Here is a 21547-nt window from a genome sequence, read left to right on the forward strand (position 1 = left end):
TTGGTGTAATTCAATTCAACAGTATAGTCAATTCCACTACAGTTGGAGCCCAGCTGAGCCAGGCCTAACATATCTCCCTCGACGAGTCTCAGATCAACCTGGCTTTTGTTTTATCATTACAGTAGTAACGAGCTTAGATACAGATAACGTCCTGCTACTCTATTCTATACGAGGGATTACAGACCAAGAGTTAGCTGCGTGTTCATCTTATATCTGCATGTTCATCATCTTAGTTATATACCAATGTGCTTTAATGTACTTACTAATCTCTCTTATCTCATTTTTTCTTGCAATGTATCTTATTTTATTAATTCTGCTAGAATTTACCTACTTAAAATTATCTGTTAGATTAAGGACCTGCCCGTAACGCTGCGCGTACTAGTGGCTTTACAAGATTGTAAATACTATGCTATGTATTCTCACAAACCCAATGTACCTTCTTGTATATAAATAAATAAATAAATAAATAAATAAATAAATAAATATCCTCATCTCGCAAGATGGTTAGTCATACATAGCGAGGCTGCAAGTCCATACAAGCTACCGTTGTATGAGCTGGGCTTGGTCACCATTGACAATCTAGAGCTTGTACAGTATCATCGTGTGTCATAGTTTCTTGATCAATGTCACAAGATCAAAAATTTCCCATGAACCAACTAAAGAATTCCTAAAGTTCAGAGAAGAGAACCGAATTCACTGAGTTACATACTTTTATTTTAGTTTGTTCAATACTAGTTTTCTTTCTTAACCTGATCATCGAAGAAAACGTAAATACGTAAATAATCAAACACCGCAAACTAATATAAAAATAACCGACACATCTGACAATGAAGACCCGACAAATATCGAACTACCACACACATTAAATAATGTTGTGAATAATGAATTAAAAAAAGTCCACTTATGGATGTCAACCAACAGACTCGCACTAAACGTTTAATCATTTTAATTTACTTATTTATATGTATACAAGAAGGTACATTGGGTTCATGAGAGTACATAGCATTAATATTTTTATTAATATTAATATTTTTACATTCTTGTAAAGCCACTAGCACGCATAGCGTTTCGGGAAGGTCCTTAATCTATCATAATTTATAACACACCCCACCCAACACATTAAATAATATTGTAAATAATGAATTAAATAAAGTCCACTTATGGACGTCAACTAACAAACTCACACTAAACATAGACAAGACCTACTACATCTTATTTGGAAGGAAATCAACAAATGCAATTCAGTTTCAGATAGACAATGTTAACATCAGCAATAAAACTGATGGAAAGTTCCTTGGCCTATACTTAGACAAGAGACTCAACTTTAGCACCCACATAAACACATAACTAAGAAAGTCTCAAAAACGGTTGGTATACTCTCTAAAATCAGATATTATGTAACTAACTCTGCTCTCCTCTCACTATACTATGCGCTAATCTATCCCTATCTTACATATGGTATCTGTGCATGGGGTTCAACCACTGCAAACTATCTCAAGCCTATCATCACCACCCAGCAAAAATCTACTATCAGAACAATAGCAAACTCTGCTTTCAGACAACAGTCAGCCCCGCTGTTTAAATTCCTAAACATGCTAAACATAAACTCACTCCACACATTCACTTGTGTCATTTACATTTACAAACCCCTGTTCTTAAATGCAAACCATGTTCTGAAACTCTTCCTGGACACACGTAATAGAACCCACAATCACCACACCAGAAATAAATCTCTCTTTGATATCCCCAGTCAAACTTAATCTGTAAACACACTGCAAATTAAGGGACCTTGTCTACAGAACTCACTCCCTAACGTATTTAAAAGCAGTCCAACTTTTACCTTATTCAAAAATAAAACCAAAAAGTACCTAATTTCAACTTCATAGTATCCTACCAAGTGCTTTATACTTGCATTGTATCTAGTGCAACCCAATCCCCCAATATATGTACCTAAGCCATGCACTCTTTACATTTGTCATCATTGCTATCACCTTATATCATGGTTGTTATATTGAGTGCATATTTCACTGCATTATCCCTTGAAATGATCCTCAAATTGTGCTTCAGCTAACAGTTGATAATCCTATCTTACCCTAATGTACCTACTAATCTTTGTCATTATTGTGTATTAATCTAATCTTTGTGTATTGTGTTAAATTTTCTTACAATGTATCTATAAACATTTTTTGTCAATTCTGCCGGAAATTACCCATTTAAAATTATCTGTTAGATTCCTTAAGGACCTGCCCGAAACTCTTTGCGTGCTAATGGCTTTACAAGAATGTAAAATCTTCATTGCTATTTACTCTCTTAACCCACAATGTGCCTTCTTGTATATAAATAAAAAATACATTTTAAGTAGGTAATTTCTACCAAAATTGAACTAATGTTAACAGGTACATTTTAAGTAAAATTTGACAATGATTAGTAGGTTAATAATTATTTAATAATAATTAATGATCAAAACAATAATTTGTTTTGGATTACTATGAGGTACATAATAAATGAACTAAAGGTTTAGGTCGCCAATAGTGAGCATAAAATGGTTGCTTCAATTACCCACAACTTAATACAAATTCGCCGTAAAAAATCTGAAACTATACAGACCATGTAATACGCGGCTAAGTGTTGACCTCCCAACCCATACATCTGACACCCAACCCATACATCTGACACCCAACCCACACATCTGACACCCAACCCATACATGACACCCAACCCACACATGACACCCAACCCACACATCTGAAACCCAACCCATACATCTGACACCCAACCCATACATCTGTCACCCAACCCACACATCTGACACCCAATCCATACATCTGACACCCAACCCATACATCTGACACCCAATCCATACATCTGACACCCAACCCACACATCTGACACCCAATCCATACATCTGACACCCAACCCATACATCTGACACCCAACCCACACATCTGACACCCAACCCATACATCTGACACCCAACCCATACATCTGACACCCAATCCACACATCTGACACCCAACCCACACATCTGACACCCAACCCATACATCTGACACCCAACCCACACATCTGACACCCAACCCATACATCTGACACCCAACCCATACATCTGACACCCAACCCATACATCTGACACCCAACCCATACATCTGACACCCAACCCATACATCTGACACCCAACCCACACATCTGACACCCAACCCATACATCTGACACCCAACCCATACATCTGACACCCAACCCATACATCTGACACCCAACCCATACATCTGACACCCAACCCATACATCTGACACCCAACCCACACATCTGACACCCAACCCACACATCTGACACCCAACCCACACATCTGACACCCAACCCACACATCTGACACCCAACCCACACATCTGACACCCAACCCATACATCTGACACCCAACCCACACATCTGACAATGAAGTCCCGTTAAATATGGAACTACCAGCTCATTCTCCTAAAATGAAACTACTTATAGTAACGATGTGGTCCCAAGAAACAAATATGTCGTGATGGAGCACCAGAAAGTTGACTTTTGTATTACTGAATTTGGACAAACCGGAATTTGTTTTATATCTATATTTGCTAATAAGACCTAACCATCCAAGGCCTATATACACGCTTAGGACGTACATGCGCTATACCAGGCCCTGAAATATTTAATGTTGGTTTTTAGCTTTATTTTATCCAGCCTATACAAAAATTGTACAAAAAGTGGATAACTGGGACTCCAATACTACATAGTGGTACTGTCGACCTAATAGTTACAAAAACACTATCAATTCAGAAGAATGGGTTAGGAACTATACACTAGAAGTTTAATTTCAAATGAATATAAAGTATAGTGAAAATGTAAAACTTGTAAGGAAGGTACTGGAAATATTTGAATAGGGGAGGCAGGAAATATATGCTACAGCTGTATGTGCAATCTTGCTGTCTGACTCACCCGGATGAGGGTAAGCATGAGCGATTCAGCCACAAGAGAACAATGCACAGTATTTGGATCTTACTCTAAATAACTTTTACCTGCATTGTATCACCAGCTCACCACATATGTAAGCTGCTTAGCTAGGAGACCGTACTTGTGTTTAGTCTTGACCCTACTGATATAACAATATACATTAGATTCTGTAGCTAGCTGATCAAGACTACCTTGCCTAGCTAAATGAATTTTAGGGTTCTGGCTCTGACCCAAATATGTGCCTATGTAACCTTTTCCCCTACCGCCCACAGGATGGATATGGGATATTTAATAAACAAACTAAACTCTGAATCATGCTCTTCATACTAGCCACTCACCCTTACTCTTAATCCAACCCCCTGCTCAGGCCAGGCTCGTTGAAACAGCAGCGATCCCACCAGGATGCATTCATCAATGTTAAAGTATTTTGTATTAAAATTAGGCTTCCCATATGAACTAATGTTATTATATTGTAAAAGTTCTATGTATATACTGTACTTAGGCGTAGATGTTTAGATTCTGTTGGCGATTATTTGTATTTGAAGTACGTGGGTGAAGCTTTTACCAAGTGGCGATTCGAATACAGGTTGTCAACGAAGCACGAAGATAAATCTTCGAACATTACAAGTCGTATGTAAACCATTCTTTATACATAAAAACAGTTTGGCGACTGGATTAATGAGCATTTATCCTTTGTTGCAGAGGAAGGCCTTCTGAACCATGCTCGTCATTCTGAGTTACTCAACAATCCGTCATCATCAAAGGGCCAATGCTCGTTATTCCCCTCGCAAACCCCCGTTTATTAATGAAACGTTTTACACACAATCTGTTCTCGGTAGGCTAGGCTCCTCCATCCGGTGGTAAACCCCAAACGTCAAAATATTGCCAAATTCGATGATTTTTAGCACTTTATTCAAAATTTGTATCTTCAATACAAGTTAATATTTTTAACTAATAGGATGTCTTGAGCAATTAGGACTAAATTAAACTCTGTTGACAATTACATGTATTTGCAGTACGTGGATGAAGCATTTATAGAGGTGCAATTCGAGCAGAGGACGTGAACGAAGCACTGCTCAGAAAAAGTACATACGTCATCAGCTGTGTCTTATGTAAAGCGTTTTTCTATTCATAAACAGTGGGTTTGGTGGCTGGATTACTAGCATTTGGACTGTTAATGAAGACAGGTCGTTACAAACGACTCGACTGATGACGTATGTACTTTTCTCGAACAGTGCTTCGTTCGCGTCCTCTGCTCGAATCACACGTCTATAAATGCTTCATCCATACACTGCAAATACCTATAATTGCCAACAGAACTTATTTTAGGCATAACTATTCAACACATTCTAGTATACAATACAAACTTACGAGAAAATATATTTTTTGAATATGCAGTACGTTAAAATTTATGAATGCGTCTTTTGTCGTCGACCACCAGTGGGACCAGCGGAGCTAAAGACCAGAGTGCACTCTACACTTATAAACAATTGCACAAATTATAGTACTCCTTTCATTCAACCTGAACAAATCATGAAGAACATCCTTTGGCCAGTGTTTCACCAGCCACCACAAGACTATAGAGGCTATTTTTACCTCTATGACACAATATTAAATGAACACGACTCGCGATACTTTAATATACTAAACAATTATGCCAAAGACTGCTTTATACTCACAGTATATATTCGTCCACCTTCTGTAGTGAGGGACGACCCCGACGTCTGCCACGTTGAGCCGGACTCCTGGAGGCCGGCCAGAAAACAAACCAGACGGCAAAACACAACCGCCTAGTGGAGCTGTCCTCCTGGCGACACCCGAATACCTCCGGCAGGGCAGGCACCAGCTCCCTACACCACACACACACAGGGTAGCAACCCTGGCAGAGCGAGAGCCAGGCGCCCTCAACATCCAGAGGGAAGACAGGAGCCGCCAAGGGCCGCCCTCTGCTGCCTCTCCGGTACGCCGCCTCCGAATCCCCTCTCAACGCCTGAGGTGCAAGCCAGAAAACGTAGGAAAATCTACGAACTCTCCCTTGACCTCCATGGTGATATATGCGCCAGGCGTCTCAACTTTCTTGGCAGATAAATGAAGGTGCCTTACTGCAAAACGTAACCGAACTGGCAACAAAAGCATAATGTTTTTCGGCGACTCCTAGGCGGAGCAGAAGTCAGGCGTCCGAACAGCGTCTAGTTTCTGGTGTTAGTGTTGGGATTTTGCCTACTACCAGGTCTTGTTTTCTTGTTTCTTGGAGTCATCTTCCCCTTATGTTGTACTAAATATAGGCCTCCTATCTCTCTTACCCATTTTTATTACTTTACACTTATTTGGACTGAATTCCAGCAGCCATTTATCTGGCCACTCCTGAAGTTTGGCAAGGTCTTCTTGCAGCATCCGACAGTGCTCTTCAGTTCTTGCTCTCCTCATTAACTTTACATCATCTGCAAACACTGACATGCGCGAGCTCACTTCCTCTTAGTTTAGTTTAGTTCATATATTATGCACCCCCAAATCCATCCTGTGGAAGGTAGTGGAAAGGGTTACAGAGGCACATAATGGGCTCAGGGACTGAACCCCACAATTCATTTAGCTAAGCAAGTTACAATCTTGATGAGCTAGTTACAAAATTCAATGCACATCGTCACATCAACAATAGGCTCGCAACAATGCACTTCCAGCTTCACCCGTGGGACAGTGTAGGGAACCATCAGTGAATATGACTGGAGAGAGACTCTGGACAGCTCTGGATGCTGGATGAATGGATGCTCTGGACAGAGCATCAATTTTTTTTTTTTTTTTTTTTGAGATTAAGGCGTTGAGCTTTATCTCAAGACGAAGCTTGAGCTGATCTCTAATTTGCTTCTTAGGTGGAAAGGGAGGGATTAAAATTTGGAAAAGATGTAATCTCCCACGGTGCAGAAAAAGTGCTGTTGTTGTCTCTCTTGGTACAAATTATAAATCTGATACATTCTGAGTTCAGTTCCAGTTTTAGTTAATCATTTGGAACAATGTTGACCTAGCTCCAATAAAGAAATTCTGGAGGGCTTCTGTGCATGGGTTAGGATGAGCTAGCCTAATCATTTTTATACGAATTTTACTGTTAACTCTGGAAACTCACATGGTCATGAGACAGGGACCTTTTGGTACACCACTCAGCCTGACATATCCTCTTTGACTATGACCCTTTGTTTCCTGTCCGTCAAGTGCTCCCGTACCCAATGACTTTCTTGTTATCCCCGCTTGTCTCCCAAACTTGTGTATTAGTCTTTCGTGAGGAACTGTATCAAAAACTTTCTAACATTCTATAAAGATGCACGCTACCCAGATCTCTCCTTCCCTTGTCTTAACCCTCCAAAGGGTTATTAAGGCCACCATATCAGCTTACTGACCAACCAGCAAGTTTGGTGCTGGATTTAAGACCTATCAACCTCTGGAGGGTCATTAAGACCGTCACAATATCTTATTGACCAACCAACGTATACTCAATTGTACTACCGAAATTGCTCTTTTTTTTGGTGCTTAACAATTAAATTAAGACATAACCTCTGCAATATTGGTGACTTGTCATCTACACGCCTGTTGATTAGGAAGGTAGAAATAAATGTCTTAAGATGGATTTTGTTATTATTATAATTGCATTTTTGGGTTGAATGTATGTGTCTGATCGAGATAGTTTTGAGACGTAGATTCCCAAGCGCAGATGACGTAGGTAGATAAAGTAAATAATATTGTGTTTTTTAGACAATTTATTCAGTTCCATTTCCTAGGACGTCCCACCATTTCTGTTGTTGTTTTAGATTTAGCTACGCAGAACGAAATGTCCATGTAGCACGGGCTATGGTGAGCCCGTAATATTTAGGTACCATCTCTGTTGATCTCCAATTGTTGTAGGTTGTTGTGGGTGGGGTGAGGCTTGTGAGATAGAGTGACAGAGGAGAGGTGTGGGGGGTTGGGTTGGGGCGAGGCTTGTGAGATAGGGTGACAGAGGAGAGGTGTGGGGGGGTTGGGGTGGGGTGAGGTTTGTGAGATAGGGTGACAGGAGTGAGAAATGGAGGGGGAGGGTTGCTGTGAAGTTGGGGGGGGGGAAGCTTGTGAAGCGATAAGAAAGGTGTGCAGCAGCCCTCCTTGTGGGAGAACTGCTGCATTGGGTTGTGGGGGGGGGGGGTGCATGGGTGAGGTGTGGGGGGTTGCTGTGGGTTATTGAAGTGGGTTGGGGAGAGGCGAGACAGGGCGACAGGGGAGAGATGTGGGATTGGGAGGGGGGATGTTTACTTCCGGTTGTTGGGGCTAGATTGAGGAGAAGCTTTCAAGGCAAAGCGACAGGAGAGAGGTTTGTGGGGGAAGCGGGTTGCTGTGAGTTGTGGGGAATTGGGCAGGGTGAGGCAGGGCGACAGGGAAGAGGTTGGAAGGGGTTGCTGTGGGGGTTGGAGGTACTGAGGCACGGCAACAGGGAAGAGGTTTGTGGGAGAAGAGGGTTGCTGTGAGTTGTGGGGGAATTAAGTAGGGCGACAAGGGAGAGGTTTGAGGGGTGGAGGGGGTTGGTGGTGGGGTTGGAGGGGTGGGGGTAGTGAGGGAGGGCGACAGATGGCGTCACCGTCGCCTCACCATTACACCGTGTCAACAAACAGTGAGGAGGAGCCAGAGGCTTGTGGTGGTCTGCTGCCTCACTACGCCTCCTGTATCCTTCACCCTCACACCTCGGGGCGCCCTTCTACAGGTACTTGTGGTTACCTTTGGGGTCCTGTGCCCTCACCAGCGGTGTTTGTGGGGGTTTGTTAACGTCGACTACGTCGTAGCCAGCTGTGTTTATTGGGGTTTGTTTGGGTTGTTATCTGTGGTGGTGGTGGTCACGAGTGTTGGGGTGCTCCACCCCCCACCACCATACCCCACCTCACCCAACAACAACACTAAACTACACCCACCTCCACACTGCACCCCCCCTCCCTACACTACACTACTTCCCCCCCCCTTTACACTACACTTCTCCCCCCCCCCTTTTACACTACACTTCCCCCCCTTTACACTACACTTCTCCCCCCCCTTACACTACACTTTCCCCCCATACACTACACTCTCCCCCCCTTACACTACTCACCCCCCCCCCTACAATGTATTGGGCACCCCAGCCCCTCACTATACCTCACCAAACACTAAGCTGGTTGGTTCCTCCAATACAGTATCACATTGGACTCGAACATTCTATACACCACACCTCACGCTGGCCTGCTTCCCATACAGGGATCCTCTACACCTAGTGAGCCAGCCTGAGGCTTGGGACACATTCAGAAATATCCCTGCAATACAAAAATTTAATCTCAAATTTGGGGATATTAAGAACTAATTACTTTTTGCTCATTACATTGTGATAAATGTAACAGTTCTAACAAGCATATGCATAATTCATGATGTCTGAGACAGAAAGGCTGTTTGTATTTTAATCTTGTATCAAGGCCCCTCCTTGGAAGAACTACTGGCCATCCCGAGGATGCAACCCAACAACATTTATCCAGCTTTCGGGTGCCCATTTACTAATAGGTGAACAAAGACATTTGGTAAAAAGAAATGTGCCCAACCATTTCTGTTCTCTTCAGGAAACAAATGCAGGATCCCCAATTGCGAGTTGAGAACGAAGCCTACTGTACTGTGAGACATGCATGCACACACACGTACAGTGTGTGTAATTGTGTGCACGTAAACGCATGCACATTTTGTAATGTAAATGCGAACGTAAATGCATTTACGTTCCGTGTGTGTTCATTTACACGGGATCTAGAAGACCCTGTGTAATGAATTTATTCAGGTTTTATGATCGAGCCACAGAGATTTTACTGGAAAGAGATGGCTGGGTTGACTGCATCTATCTGGACCTAAAAAATGCTTTCGACAGAGTTCCACAAGAGGTTGTTCTGGAAACTGGAACATATTAGTGGGGTGACAGATAAGCTTTTAACTTGGATGAAAAATTTTCTGATAGGAAAATGAGGGCAGTAATCAGAGCCAATGTATTGGACAACAAAGATGTTGAAGAAATGTAAGAAAATTCACTTTTGCAAACAGAGTGGTAGACGGAACAAGTTGGTGAGGTGGTGGTGGCTAAAACCTTCAGTAATTTAAGTGTTATATGACAGAGTGCTGGGAAGACAGGACAACCACAACGCGCATAGCTCTCATCCTGTAATTACTTGGGTAATTACCGTGTCAAGATTTCTGTAGGTGGTCTCGGTTAGTCTTCCAAAATATTGGAATTCTTATATTTGTTTCCTCGTGGCAAATGTGCATTAATGAGCTGATACAGGTAACTGTGTTTGCACTCATAGGTTTGCATACAGATTTTAGATCGTAACCTAACCCAAAATTAATAAAATGTTACTCTTTTATTACCTAAATTTATTTTCTTTTATTCTAAATTTATTTTATTTTATTCTTTTAGGTAATTTATAAAATATTGACTATTACAGTCAATACAGTATTGTTTTTTAAATGGTATTTATGGCTGAAAATATCCAGTGAACAAAATGTGTGCGTTTGCAATCCATCCTCTTGAAATTATAATACAATATTGTATGTATTTTTCAGAGGAAATGAAAAAGTTCTGACTGATAATCAGTACAGTACAGTGCTGTTCGAGGAAATATTTTATCAGTTATAGAAGATTTGCCTTGATAAGCATTTGATAATGGATGATTTCATTTATAGCTCAACACTTTGTAGTTCAATATTTCAAAGCCAAGCACTGTTATTAGGGTAGTTTTACAAAGGAATTACTGTTGGTATCCCCAATATGGATGTGTGATTTTTGTGAATTTTTGTTATCGATAGTTATTATTTCTGATTGTGAATTTTTTTATAAGAGAATGTAATTAGGTATTTGTTTGAAACCAAAAATTTGGTATAGTATGGTGGTGCAAAAGAAGATTCCTATTGTTATTTGAGCATGTAACCTGCTCAACATATTATTATAAAGGGGTCACACACTACATTCAGCTTAAACATCACCCTTGCTATCTCGTTAATTTGTGTACATATTCGTACACATGTGGATGCAAATGGTCAGTGTTTATACAGGTCTACAGCCATTAATGGTATACTGTATTAGTGTAGGTGAGCATCGCAGTAGGTTTCAAAAGTTAATTAAATTCTAGTTGCCTCTCACACTCATGGTTAAATTCTAAACATAGTACACAAGTTTATACAGGTGAAATTCCTTAAACCAGGGTGGAGTAACTACTACCACAATTGTTTGACACTTGAATTTTCAAATTAAGTCTTGAGGATTGTCATTATACAGCCTGTGAAAAAATGTTCACAATTGATCCAAACTTCATACATCATCTTGTTGACCAGGAGACATGATGAAACGTGGTGTGCTGGTGACCAAGGCTAGGATTTATAATTCATTGTTGGGGAACAGGAAGCCAGCCAGAGTGCATTTATACACATTTGGCTTATATCAAGGTCTTTTTATATATTTTTAGTTCAAGAACATCAATAAAACTCGGTACAGTATAGAGTATTGTAGTTCTTTCTGACTGTGACTTTACCTTGCCTTTCTCGATCCTCCTCGTACAATTAAAACGTAATTACAGTAGTACTTTTCGTAGCTAATTTAAGAATTAATGTGTAACGTTTCCAGATCAGCCAAGTGGAAATGTGGTATTTGTTATAAGAGCAAGTGATGCTGGGGGGAAGAGCAAGTTGTGGCGGGCCAGTGTCTTGGTGGTGTAGTGAAGTGTGGAGGTGCTCGCCCAAAGTGGCTCCTGACGTTATATCTGCCTCCACACTAACCGTACAGATGTCCGATTGTGACCAGTGTAGTTCCAAGTTTTCGCTTCTAAAGAGGCGGGTAAGTAAAAAAAAATAATTGTCTACTATTGCAAAATTTTTGTTCTAAGGAACAAATTACTGTATAGCTAAAGCATTTGTTTAAAAGTATTAACACAATTTAAACATATGTAGACACTGACAGTGGGTTGGATTATTAAATCTTATTTAAAAATAATTCTTTAAACATTTTTGCTAAAAAACTTCTTTTATGTAATAAAACGTAAAATGCAATCTTGCTATCATTTTGCAATCCATGTATCCACCTACTTTTTTAGCCATAAAAATACTTATTGATAGTACTTCTGGTTGAGATACTTTTAAGCTCATTATAGTCCAGTTGGTAGTGCATGCACTTGAGATGTTCAGTGACTTGGGTTCAATCCCATTGCATGGCTTCAATATTTGTGCATATCAGGTTTGTTGTAAAGAAACAGAAGAGACATAGTTGTGTGGAATAGGGCAATCATAAGGCAGTGGCAAACTAGATACCCTGCATGTTTACCCATAGTATAATAAAAGTAAAGCTTCATTCAGTCTAATAATAACTAATAATAAATAATTATTACATTTATGCAAATGCACGTACATGTGATACCTGTTTTCTTCACTGGTTATGTAAGAAAAGTACAATACGTAAAGCCATTTATATGCAAAGCGTTTCGGTGGTGTGAGGATATACTGTACCATGTTTGTACCTTTTAATGTTTTAAGTTGAATCGTGGATCATTAGGAAGAGTTGTAACTTAAAAAGGTGTCGGTCTTTATAACCTCGATGCATGCAACATCATACTACTATAGCATTAACCCAAGAATGTGTTTCAGAGAGTCTGCGGTGGCTGTGGACTTCAGTTCTGTGGATCATGTATCAAACGTGGAATGGGTGGAACACGAAGGTGCAACAAATGTCTGGTGCTAACCCAGTGGCCTCTGGATATATCAGAAGTAACTGCACTCCGGGTTAAGGACTTGATATATTTCTTGCACTCGCAGCATATCAATACTGCGGCATGTACAGGTTGGTAATGATATTTCATTAGATTAAATACTGTTGGACCTCACTTAAATGGACTAGATGAAGCAGAGCCAATTTGTTCCTTGTGGGGTTTATTTTAATTTGATAGGGCCCTGGTTACCCACGGGGTCAATTTTTGTTTTCCCACAGTTTTGAGAGCCTACAACCATTGTTGTAATGAATAAACAGATTTACTTTATGATAAATCCATATAAAACTCATTTTTACAAATGTACAGTATGGTACACGTATTCAAATCCTTTACTGTGACACCATCTTCTCATGCCTATCAATTCCAAGGGTCGGTATACAGCAAAAAATCTACACATTTTTTTTATTTATTTTTATATTAATCTCTAGTAAGATAAAAAATGACTATTTTCAACTTGTACCATTAAAAATTAATAAAGAAATTTCTAATAGAAAAATTATCAGAGAATAGTAACCTAAAACAAGGCTTTTTTTCATGCCTTATTTTTGGAAGGGGTTATTTTTAAATTTTTATTAGTTCTTATTAGTTTGCAATAAGAATTATATGTGCTCTTGAAATATATAGCGTGGAGAAGTCATTCATGATGTTCAGATAATTAACACTTTCGCGCTATCTGGACGCGCCGGCGCGTTCGGTTTCGTCTAACGTAAACGCATAGTGGACATAAAGTTATGTCAACTTTTAAAATATTTGTATAAAATTCAATTTTTATCTGATTTACTTTGGGTTTGTTTCAAACTGCGCGCTATGAGGCTCTCTTTCTCACCACTAGGCTGCATGGTACAATAAGTTCATGAAAGGTGTGGATAACTTCGATCAAATGGTATTTTGTCCCAAACAGGTTGCAGGTGGGTGACTTTAGCCGTTTATACTGGTAATTCTTCCCCCATATCATGTATTATATGCATATGTCTGTTTAGGGAATTTTATTCCGATCAATATACAACCAAAAATAACTGTGTGCAACAAGTATAATCTTGACAAACATAACAAAAGTAAAAATATTTCGTGTGTGTTTGACGCTCACTGATATGTTCCAACGTTGTTTTATATTTGTCGCTATTCTAACTTACGCTTTGTTGATATTTTTTACCTATGGGCACATAGAACATTCTATTGTGAACACATTGACATAAAAATGAATGACGTACATAGAAAATTAATGTCATGAGAGTGAAATAAGTATAAACTTTCAAAGCGCCGTGCGTCGTCCCGTCACCGATACCGGGTAACAATTTCACCACTTCCCACACTCTTGCGGGCGGGCTGCATCATTATTCTACGCTTATATTCATATCACCGTGTTGGGAATTTCATTGCGAGTCCATTGATACCAAAATTAACGCTGTAGAGCAAGTGTGGAGGTGATTACAATCCCAAGAGTAAAAACATTTTGTTGCTGATGGGCGCTCACGGCGAGTCATCTACGTAGTTATTTATTTGGTGCTGGTATCCCTATATGTTTCGTGACTTATTTTACTAATGTTCTTCTAGAGAATTTTATTGCGAACACGTTGGTACCAAAATGAAATACGTAGCATGAGAACTAAGGTCAGAAGAGTAAAAAGAGTATACACATTTTTGTTTTTACGCTTAAGCGATAAAAACGCAGCGCGCACATTCGGTTGGCTGAGTGACCTTTGCGGAGAGCGCGAAAGTGTTAAGAAGAAAGTTTTTGAATTCCTTCCCATTCCTGGGAACAGGAAGCACATTAGGCTGATTGAGGTCCCCCCTGAGCCATACTGGTGAACTCCACGATGCAATCCACAAGATTTGCCTACTTCCCGAGTACCTACTTACTGCTGGGTGAATAGAGGTAACAGGTGAAAGGAAACCTACCCAAATGTCTGTTTCCCCAACAATGGGGAAAAACCATTACAGCCTCTATTACTACCCTGTAACCACTGCAACAACCTTGGGATAAAACTCCTGATTGATTATGATCTAAACACATCCAGTGTAGTTATAGTTGTCATCCTATGAAGTCCCTCAATTGTTTCAAACGTGGGTTGGACATGTATACGAGTGGGATTGGGTGGTTATAAATACGAGCTGCCTCGTATGGGCCAATAGGCCTTCTCCAGTTACCTTTGTTCTTATGTGCTTCAGTCATATTCCATTTCTTAACAATATATATATTTTTTTCAGAGAAGCGTGACCTGATTGAGTTAGTGACCCGTCACATAAGCATTCAGCATAGAGGCGTAGATGTTACTAGCAGGCAAGGTCCACCTGGGAATGTTGGCAATGGTACAGCAAATGCATCAGAGCAAACAAATCGCAAACATCCTCTTAATCCCACTGATGTCCCTGGTGATGATGGTATACGTGTGAGGCCTAGTAGCATATCGCCTACCAATACCAATAATATGGATAGCATACGGGTAAGAGCAATGGACAGCATACGAGTTAGACCAGGTCCCTCCCTGTCTCCAGATACAGATACTAGTGATTATGATCCAGAAGCTGACTTGGGTATCAGAGTCTTTGCAACAGAGAAACGGGCAAACCAGCCACACGCAGCCTTTAGAACCTCTCCAATGAGTCCAGAGGGATGTTCAGAAAGTGTAGAAGAACGCTGTTCACACTGCCCAAGTGAAGACTGTACAACTTCATGCTGTAGTCTAGATTCTTGTCATAATGGAGCATCTAGTAGACCTTCAACATGCCCCGTTAATGCATCAAGTCAGGATAGCTTTGAGTTTATTAATGCCTCCTGTGATGGTCAGCTCCCAGACACTCTCACTGTTGAAAGAACTGTTGAGCATGTAGTTCCTGGTGCTCAATTTGAACCCTTTCAGTTTCATGAAACAGAAGAATCATTTGAGAGGATTGATCTGTTGAATGGCACTACACAAGAGAGTCCCTTGGAAGCGGCAACCAATTCCTTGCCAGATACGCACCCGTCGGCTCCACTACTTGACGATCTTCCACCTGCCAGTGCTACATCTTCGGCCTCATCCTCGGCACCGCCTTCGTCTGCATCTTCACCAGAACCAAACAAATCTGTAAGTGGATATGCAGGCGATGAGTATACGTGAGTATACTCATCATATATACACGTGAATATACTGTAAGTGGATAATTTCTATATCCAGAGTCGGTAGCATATATGGGTTATTGGGCTAAATGGTTTTTCTCTTTTGTTAGAGAATGATGTTTTCGCTCTCGCAAAGTAGTGCATTTAATTAAGGCAATATTGTATCTTCGTCAATAATTATTTAATTACATGATCTGGATGTCATTATTTCTTCTACTTTCTTTTGTTTTTATATATCTTTTTCATTGTAATCCTTAATTTTTTCTCTTGCATTAAAACTATTCTTCCACCTATTATATATGTCCTTATTATATTTGACATCCTTGCTTGTCCTTGTAATCAAAATTCCTAGTCTCGACATTCCCACTTGCCCGTGTAATTACATATCTTGTCTACATGCTAAATTGGTTCCTTCAACATTCTCACTTGTCATCCTTGTAATAATTTTTCTTGCCCTCTAGTTTCCTCATAATCAACATCCTTGCGGAGAATGAGTCAATAATGTGGCTAAAAACAAATAACGCAACGCGTGCATAACTTTTAGTTTCATGTGTAGTTGAGTTATTTAGGTTAGGTCACTAAAGGGCTGCAGTAACACAGTAGCTACATTCATGACCTGCAAGGGATCATGGCTTTGATCCCTGCACAGATAAAAAAAAGGGATCATCAGTCCAGGGATATTAGTTTGTCCATAATATTTTCAATATTCTCTCGATGTAGAAAGATGTTTGAAGAAAAAAAAAAGTTATTAGATACCATTATATATCTAAAAAAAACATTTTTTGCTTAACCATTACTAATCTGGGCACCACTATTTGATGTATAAAAGTGATGATAATATGCTGTTTGAAGCGTGAGGAGCAGGGTAAACCAGTGTACTGTACTGTATAGTGTTAATAGGAAATCAAATAAAATTGGAGCATGTTTGAAAGTAGAGGCCTACAGTACTGTATTTGCATAGTATAGGTTTTAGTTTGATAAGGCATTGTTCTGTATTAACATAAATTTATGTACCTGAAATAACAAGTCTGATAACTTTCTCAGTTTGTGGCCAGCATTATACCTCTTGCGGATATCAAGTCGGAAGAAGACATTCGTCGATTAAACGTTCGGCAGTGCAAAGAAATTTTGTCACTGCATCGAGTCAATTATTCAGGAGTGAGAGAAAAGTCTGAGCTTTTCAAAAAAATTGAAATACTCTGGAGAGATTATCAAAACTCTCAGCAAGGTGAGTTACAGCATGTTGTAAGAAATCATTCTACAGCTTGTATTACTGTACATCTTGGGTACAGTAAGATATTGTATATTACACAATATACAAATATGTATTGTACATACTGTACTGTATACAGTGGTGCATTAAAAACTTTATTTTCTGCTATTTCTCAATGCAGTATTATATTAAATTATGTATAAAATCTGGTAAACTTCCAAATATTCTAAAGGTATAATGTTGAATCAATGTTAGACCAACTTCATATTGTTATATGAATATCAATAATATTCTAATGTTGCTTTTCTTAATCTAATGCAAAGTTAATGCAAATAATGTTGAGCTGATGTCGTGTCTAGAATAACAATCCATCATCAAGGTGTCAAAATTCTAGAATTTACTTGATCTCGACCATTCCAAATTTCCGAGAGCACTTGATTTCCAAAACATGTTTAATGTAAATATTAGTTCTGTTGTGTAAGTTGGTTTTAATTGGCCGTCTGCTACAATCTTGGCCATACAGTATTTCTAAAATAAACTTCTCGTCCATTGCTATACTGGAATGAATTTCTCTTTTACATAATAAATTATTATACTCCACCTTCACTGATCAAATTTTTTTTATAGCTTCCAATGACATTAATGAATTTACATACAGTAGTGATGCACATTGAATATACAGTAGCAGATGTTAAGTTCTGTATTGGGTATTAGTAGCCCAATGTAGTCACTTTGGGGGTGGGGGTGACAGATCAAACATGGCTGTGTTTTTTAGTATGTAAGTAATGAGCTGTAACAAATGCTCTAGTGTTGAAAAAGATACAGCAATTAAGTCACAAGAGTGATAACTTTGTGCAGCATCTGTCATTGTCAACACTTGAACCACTGGTAACTCGCATACAGTAATTATCTTTGGGAAGGGGCAGCCCCCTCAGTAGTTCCTCAAGCTAAGCTTTGCTCTAGCCAGGTTTTAGAAATGCACAGGGTCTGAGACTGTGCATCTCCCCCTTGCCTACTGCGAGACGAGACGAGATTCTGGGGCCGGATTCATAAAGCGGTTACGCAAGTACTGTACTTACAAATCTGTACATCATTTCTCAATCTTTGGTGGCTTTGTTTACAGTTATTAAGCAGTTTAAGAGCGCCGAAGTATTAGGAGACTTTATAACAATAATATTTTATTGGGAAGTTTCGATGCCCGTAAACTGCTTAATACAGTAAATGTGAACAAAGCTGCCAAACGTTGAGTAAAGATGCACAGGTTTGTAAGGAGATGTACTGTTTGTAATGCTTGTGAAATCCTGGCCTTGGTTCTTACTAAGAAGCAAAAGGGGAGCTTTGGGATCAGAGAATAATCCAAAATTAGAAAACCCCCACTAGAAATAAGCATCACAAAAGAAGCCACCACATGAAATGAATTGGGTACCTTTGGGTAACAAGGGAAATAATTGTTGCCACAGAGTAAATGCCCCAACCCTGATGTGTCCAGGTGGCAGCCTGTTGATTTTGTGACAGGGCCCCAGATGTCTGTTCCATAACATCTGGGCATATTAAAGTCCCTAGGTACCCATAATCTTACTTAGACATCTGTTTGCAGTAGTGTTTATTTTCCATTTACCTGGCTGGCTTTTCATCCTTACCTACAAGCTTCCATATGTGATTTGCCTGTGTACTGTGATTACTTTGGACCTAGAATTGAGTTTTGCTTCTGGGTATGAGGCTGCAGACTTGCCTCTGTTGGGACTAAAATTGTGCAAAGTTGGTAGAAATATAGAACAACGTATATGGTAATGTACAATGTACACACATTCGCACTAACACACACTCGCCTCATGTTAATTATTTTTTGCATATTTTTTTCAGATGTAGAGACCCTACCTGAAGAGCTGGTATGCAAAATATGCATGGATAGTATTATTGACTGCGTTCTGCTGGAATGTGGGCATATGGTAGCCTGTACACAATGTGGCAAACAGATGTCGGAGTGCCCAGTTTGTCGCCAGTATGTTGTTCGTGTTGTACGTACCTTCAGGGCATAAATTAGTGGACCTGTCATTGAACCTTAAGCATTTGTATTTTTAAATTTTGTATACTTTGGTATTCCACAGTTACACATTGTTTTAGTCTCCCGGGGAATTTGTCAGTTGTGCATATTGGATCTTTCACCTTTTGACGTATTTGCTGGTCAATGAAACAAGATAAATAAATAAGCTTGGAGGAAAGATAATACAAAGCACACAAATGCACCATGCATGTACTATATTAATCATGTCTGAAAAAGATGATTACTTTTATATTTTTAATAAATATTTTGTATTATGTTGCTGTGCAACTCTTGTGAGGAGTTAGTGAATAAATCTGAGGGTACCAAATTGATTGATAGATTAATGAGCTACAATGAAAACATTTTTTTTAAGTATACATAGTGACATAATTCTAATTTATAAGGTTGGTGATAATCATAGATGCCTTTTTTTTAATGGTGAATTGTTACCATGTGTGAAGAAAGTGATGCACGTTACCTGTGTGCATTTCTAAAACTGGCTGTATGTGCAGTACAGTACATGATTGTGTTCATTAAGGTAAATACCTGCAATTTATCATTCTTGTTAAAGCATGAAATTCTTGAGATATGCTATCAGTTGTAGACATGACCACACACTGAACTCCAGTGATTGTTGAGGTGTTGACTTTGTACGATGATGCTTGTGCCCACATCCACAACATTACACTAATATACACTATACACTTCTATAATTTATCAATAGATTTGAATGGGGTTACAGCTATTTCACAAACACTTTGAAGGTGTGGCAAAATGAAACAACATTCACTCTGTATAGCATCTTCAGCTGTGTTTTAACGTTAGTGGAACACTGTTGATCTTTGTCAGTCGCCATATTACACAAGACTTGTCAAGTAAACTAAATTTTGATCATCTTTGTGATGTGATATTTAATTTGGAGATATTACTACAGTTAATTTAAATATGCAATAGAATGTCAAGGATTGTCTTAATGTTTTTAAAACCACTAAAGGTATAATAATTTCACCATACAGTATGTCTAAAATTCTTCAAATAAGAAAGTACACCATGGATACAAACCTACACTTGTGTATTTGTAAAATTTATGTAAAGAAATTAAGTCCTTCACACTCTTCTGAGTGCTTTGTTAAGGTCCAAGTGTGTGATTAAGATGCAATTCTTCTTAACCACACACTTGGACCTTAACAAAGCACTCAGGAGAGTGTGAAAGACTGTGTAATTTCTTTACATAAATTTCACATACACAAATGTAGGTTTTTATCATGTTATTATGTCTGAGAAGACATTACCATTATTTAAAGTACACTACAGTATTGTGTATTGTACTTTGGTATAAATTACAAATATGGCTAGAAATTATTCATTTGTGTGTTCCGAACAAACCATCGCACTCCTGATTTGTGAAGACTATTTCCTGCAACAGTACTCTCTAGGAAGTTTCCTGCCTTAGTACTTCAGTACAATAAGTAAATATAAATGTATATATATACCAAAATAAGCAAACAAAGGGGTGTATGGTTAGTTTTGTAAAATTATATAATTTTTGTATTGATTGTATTACATAGTTTACAGAAACCACACACACACACCAATCACTGTTCAAAGACCTCATCCAGGTCTTCAGAGGTGGGGCCCAGGATACAGCAAGCATTTCCTTATTTAAATTAAATTTGTGAAATATTTCTAGACATTCAAAGCGAGAAAAAGATTGCAAGAATTAATCATAATTAATTTTACAATGGCTGTATGAATATAACTTTTGTATTATTGTTTTGTTCTGAAAATTATATCCACTAATCTGACTTCTCTATTCAGGCTATATATATATATAACATGTACTTTGTCCTGTATTTGAAAAGTGAGAGACCTAGTTTGAACCCTAGACTGGGGTGTGAATGATGTGATTTATACAAGAGTATATATAATTATATATATGTATCACAAATCTAATTATTTTGTTTAATTGTTTACTCATTATCTATAAATACTCTCCACTCAGCATGACTTTTATGGAAAGATGTGTTAACTTTTTTTTTATTTAACGTTCTTGTGCATCATGACTATGGGTACAGTATTTTAAAGTTTACAAGACATTACCTGATAAATCATTTCCCACATGTATATATACACAATAAAAAATACATATGTTTACGGGCTTCATAATTTACTGTCCCTGGGGTTGAAGCTGGCTGATGGCATTGATATATGAGGGAGGGGGGGGAAGTCAAACCTTTGTGCAGTGTTTTCCAAAAAAGAGTATTTTTACAAGAGAGCATGTGATGTGATTTTATATGCCAATACAAAAGCAGAAAGACGTAGGAAAAGCAATGTTAGAGTTGAATTCGGTGGATTTTATTGAAGGACACCTCTGATTATTCCGCACACTTGATGGTGCTACATAGCCTTCCTGGTTTGGTGCCTTCTTTTGATAATTACTGATTGAAG

General features: G+C 38.8%; 1 protein-coding gene across 1 annotated transcript; it reads left to right on the forward strand.

Annotated features, from left to right (window-relative positions):
• The first annotated feature begins 8540 nt into the window (after positions 1–8540).
• On the forward strand, positions 8541–21253 carry LOC123769967 (uncharacterized). The gene is made up of 6 exons (XM_045761489.2): positions 8541–8691; positions 11608–11817; positions 12621–12813; positions 14951–15810; positions 16887–17070; positions 18919–21253. Exons 2-6 carry the CDS (start codon positions 11650–11652, stop codon positions 19092–19094), a joined length of 1581 nt encoding a protein of 526 aa, XP_045617445.1. The 5' UTR covers positions 8541–8691; positions 11608–11649; the 3' UTR covers positions 19095–21253.
• Positions 21254–21547: the final 294 nt, after the last annotated feature.

The sequence above is a fragment of the Procambarus clarkii genome, chromosome 45 (assembly GCF_040958095.1).
Source record: "Procambarus clarkii isolate CNS0578487 chromosome 45, FALCON_Pclarkii_2.0, whole genome shotgun sequence".
NCBI lineage: Eukaryota > Metazoa > Arthropoda > Malacostraca > Decapoda > Cambaridae > Procambarus > Procambarus clarkii.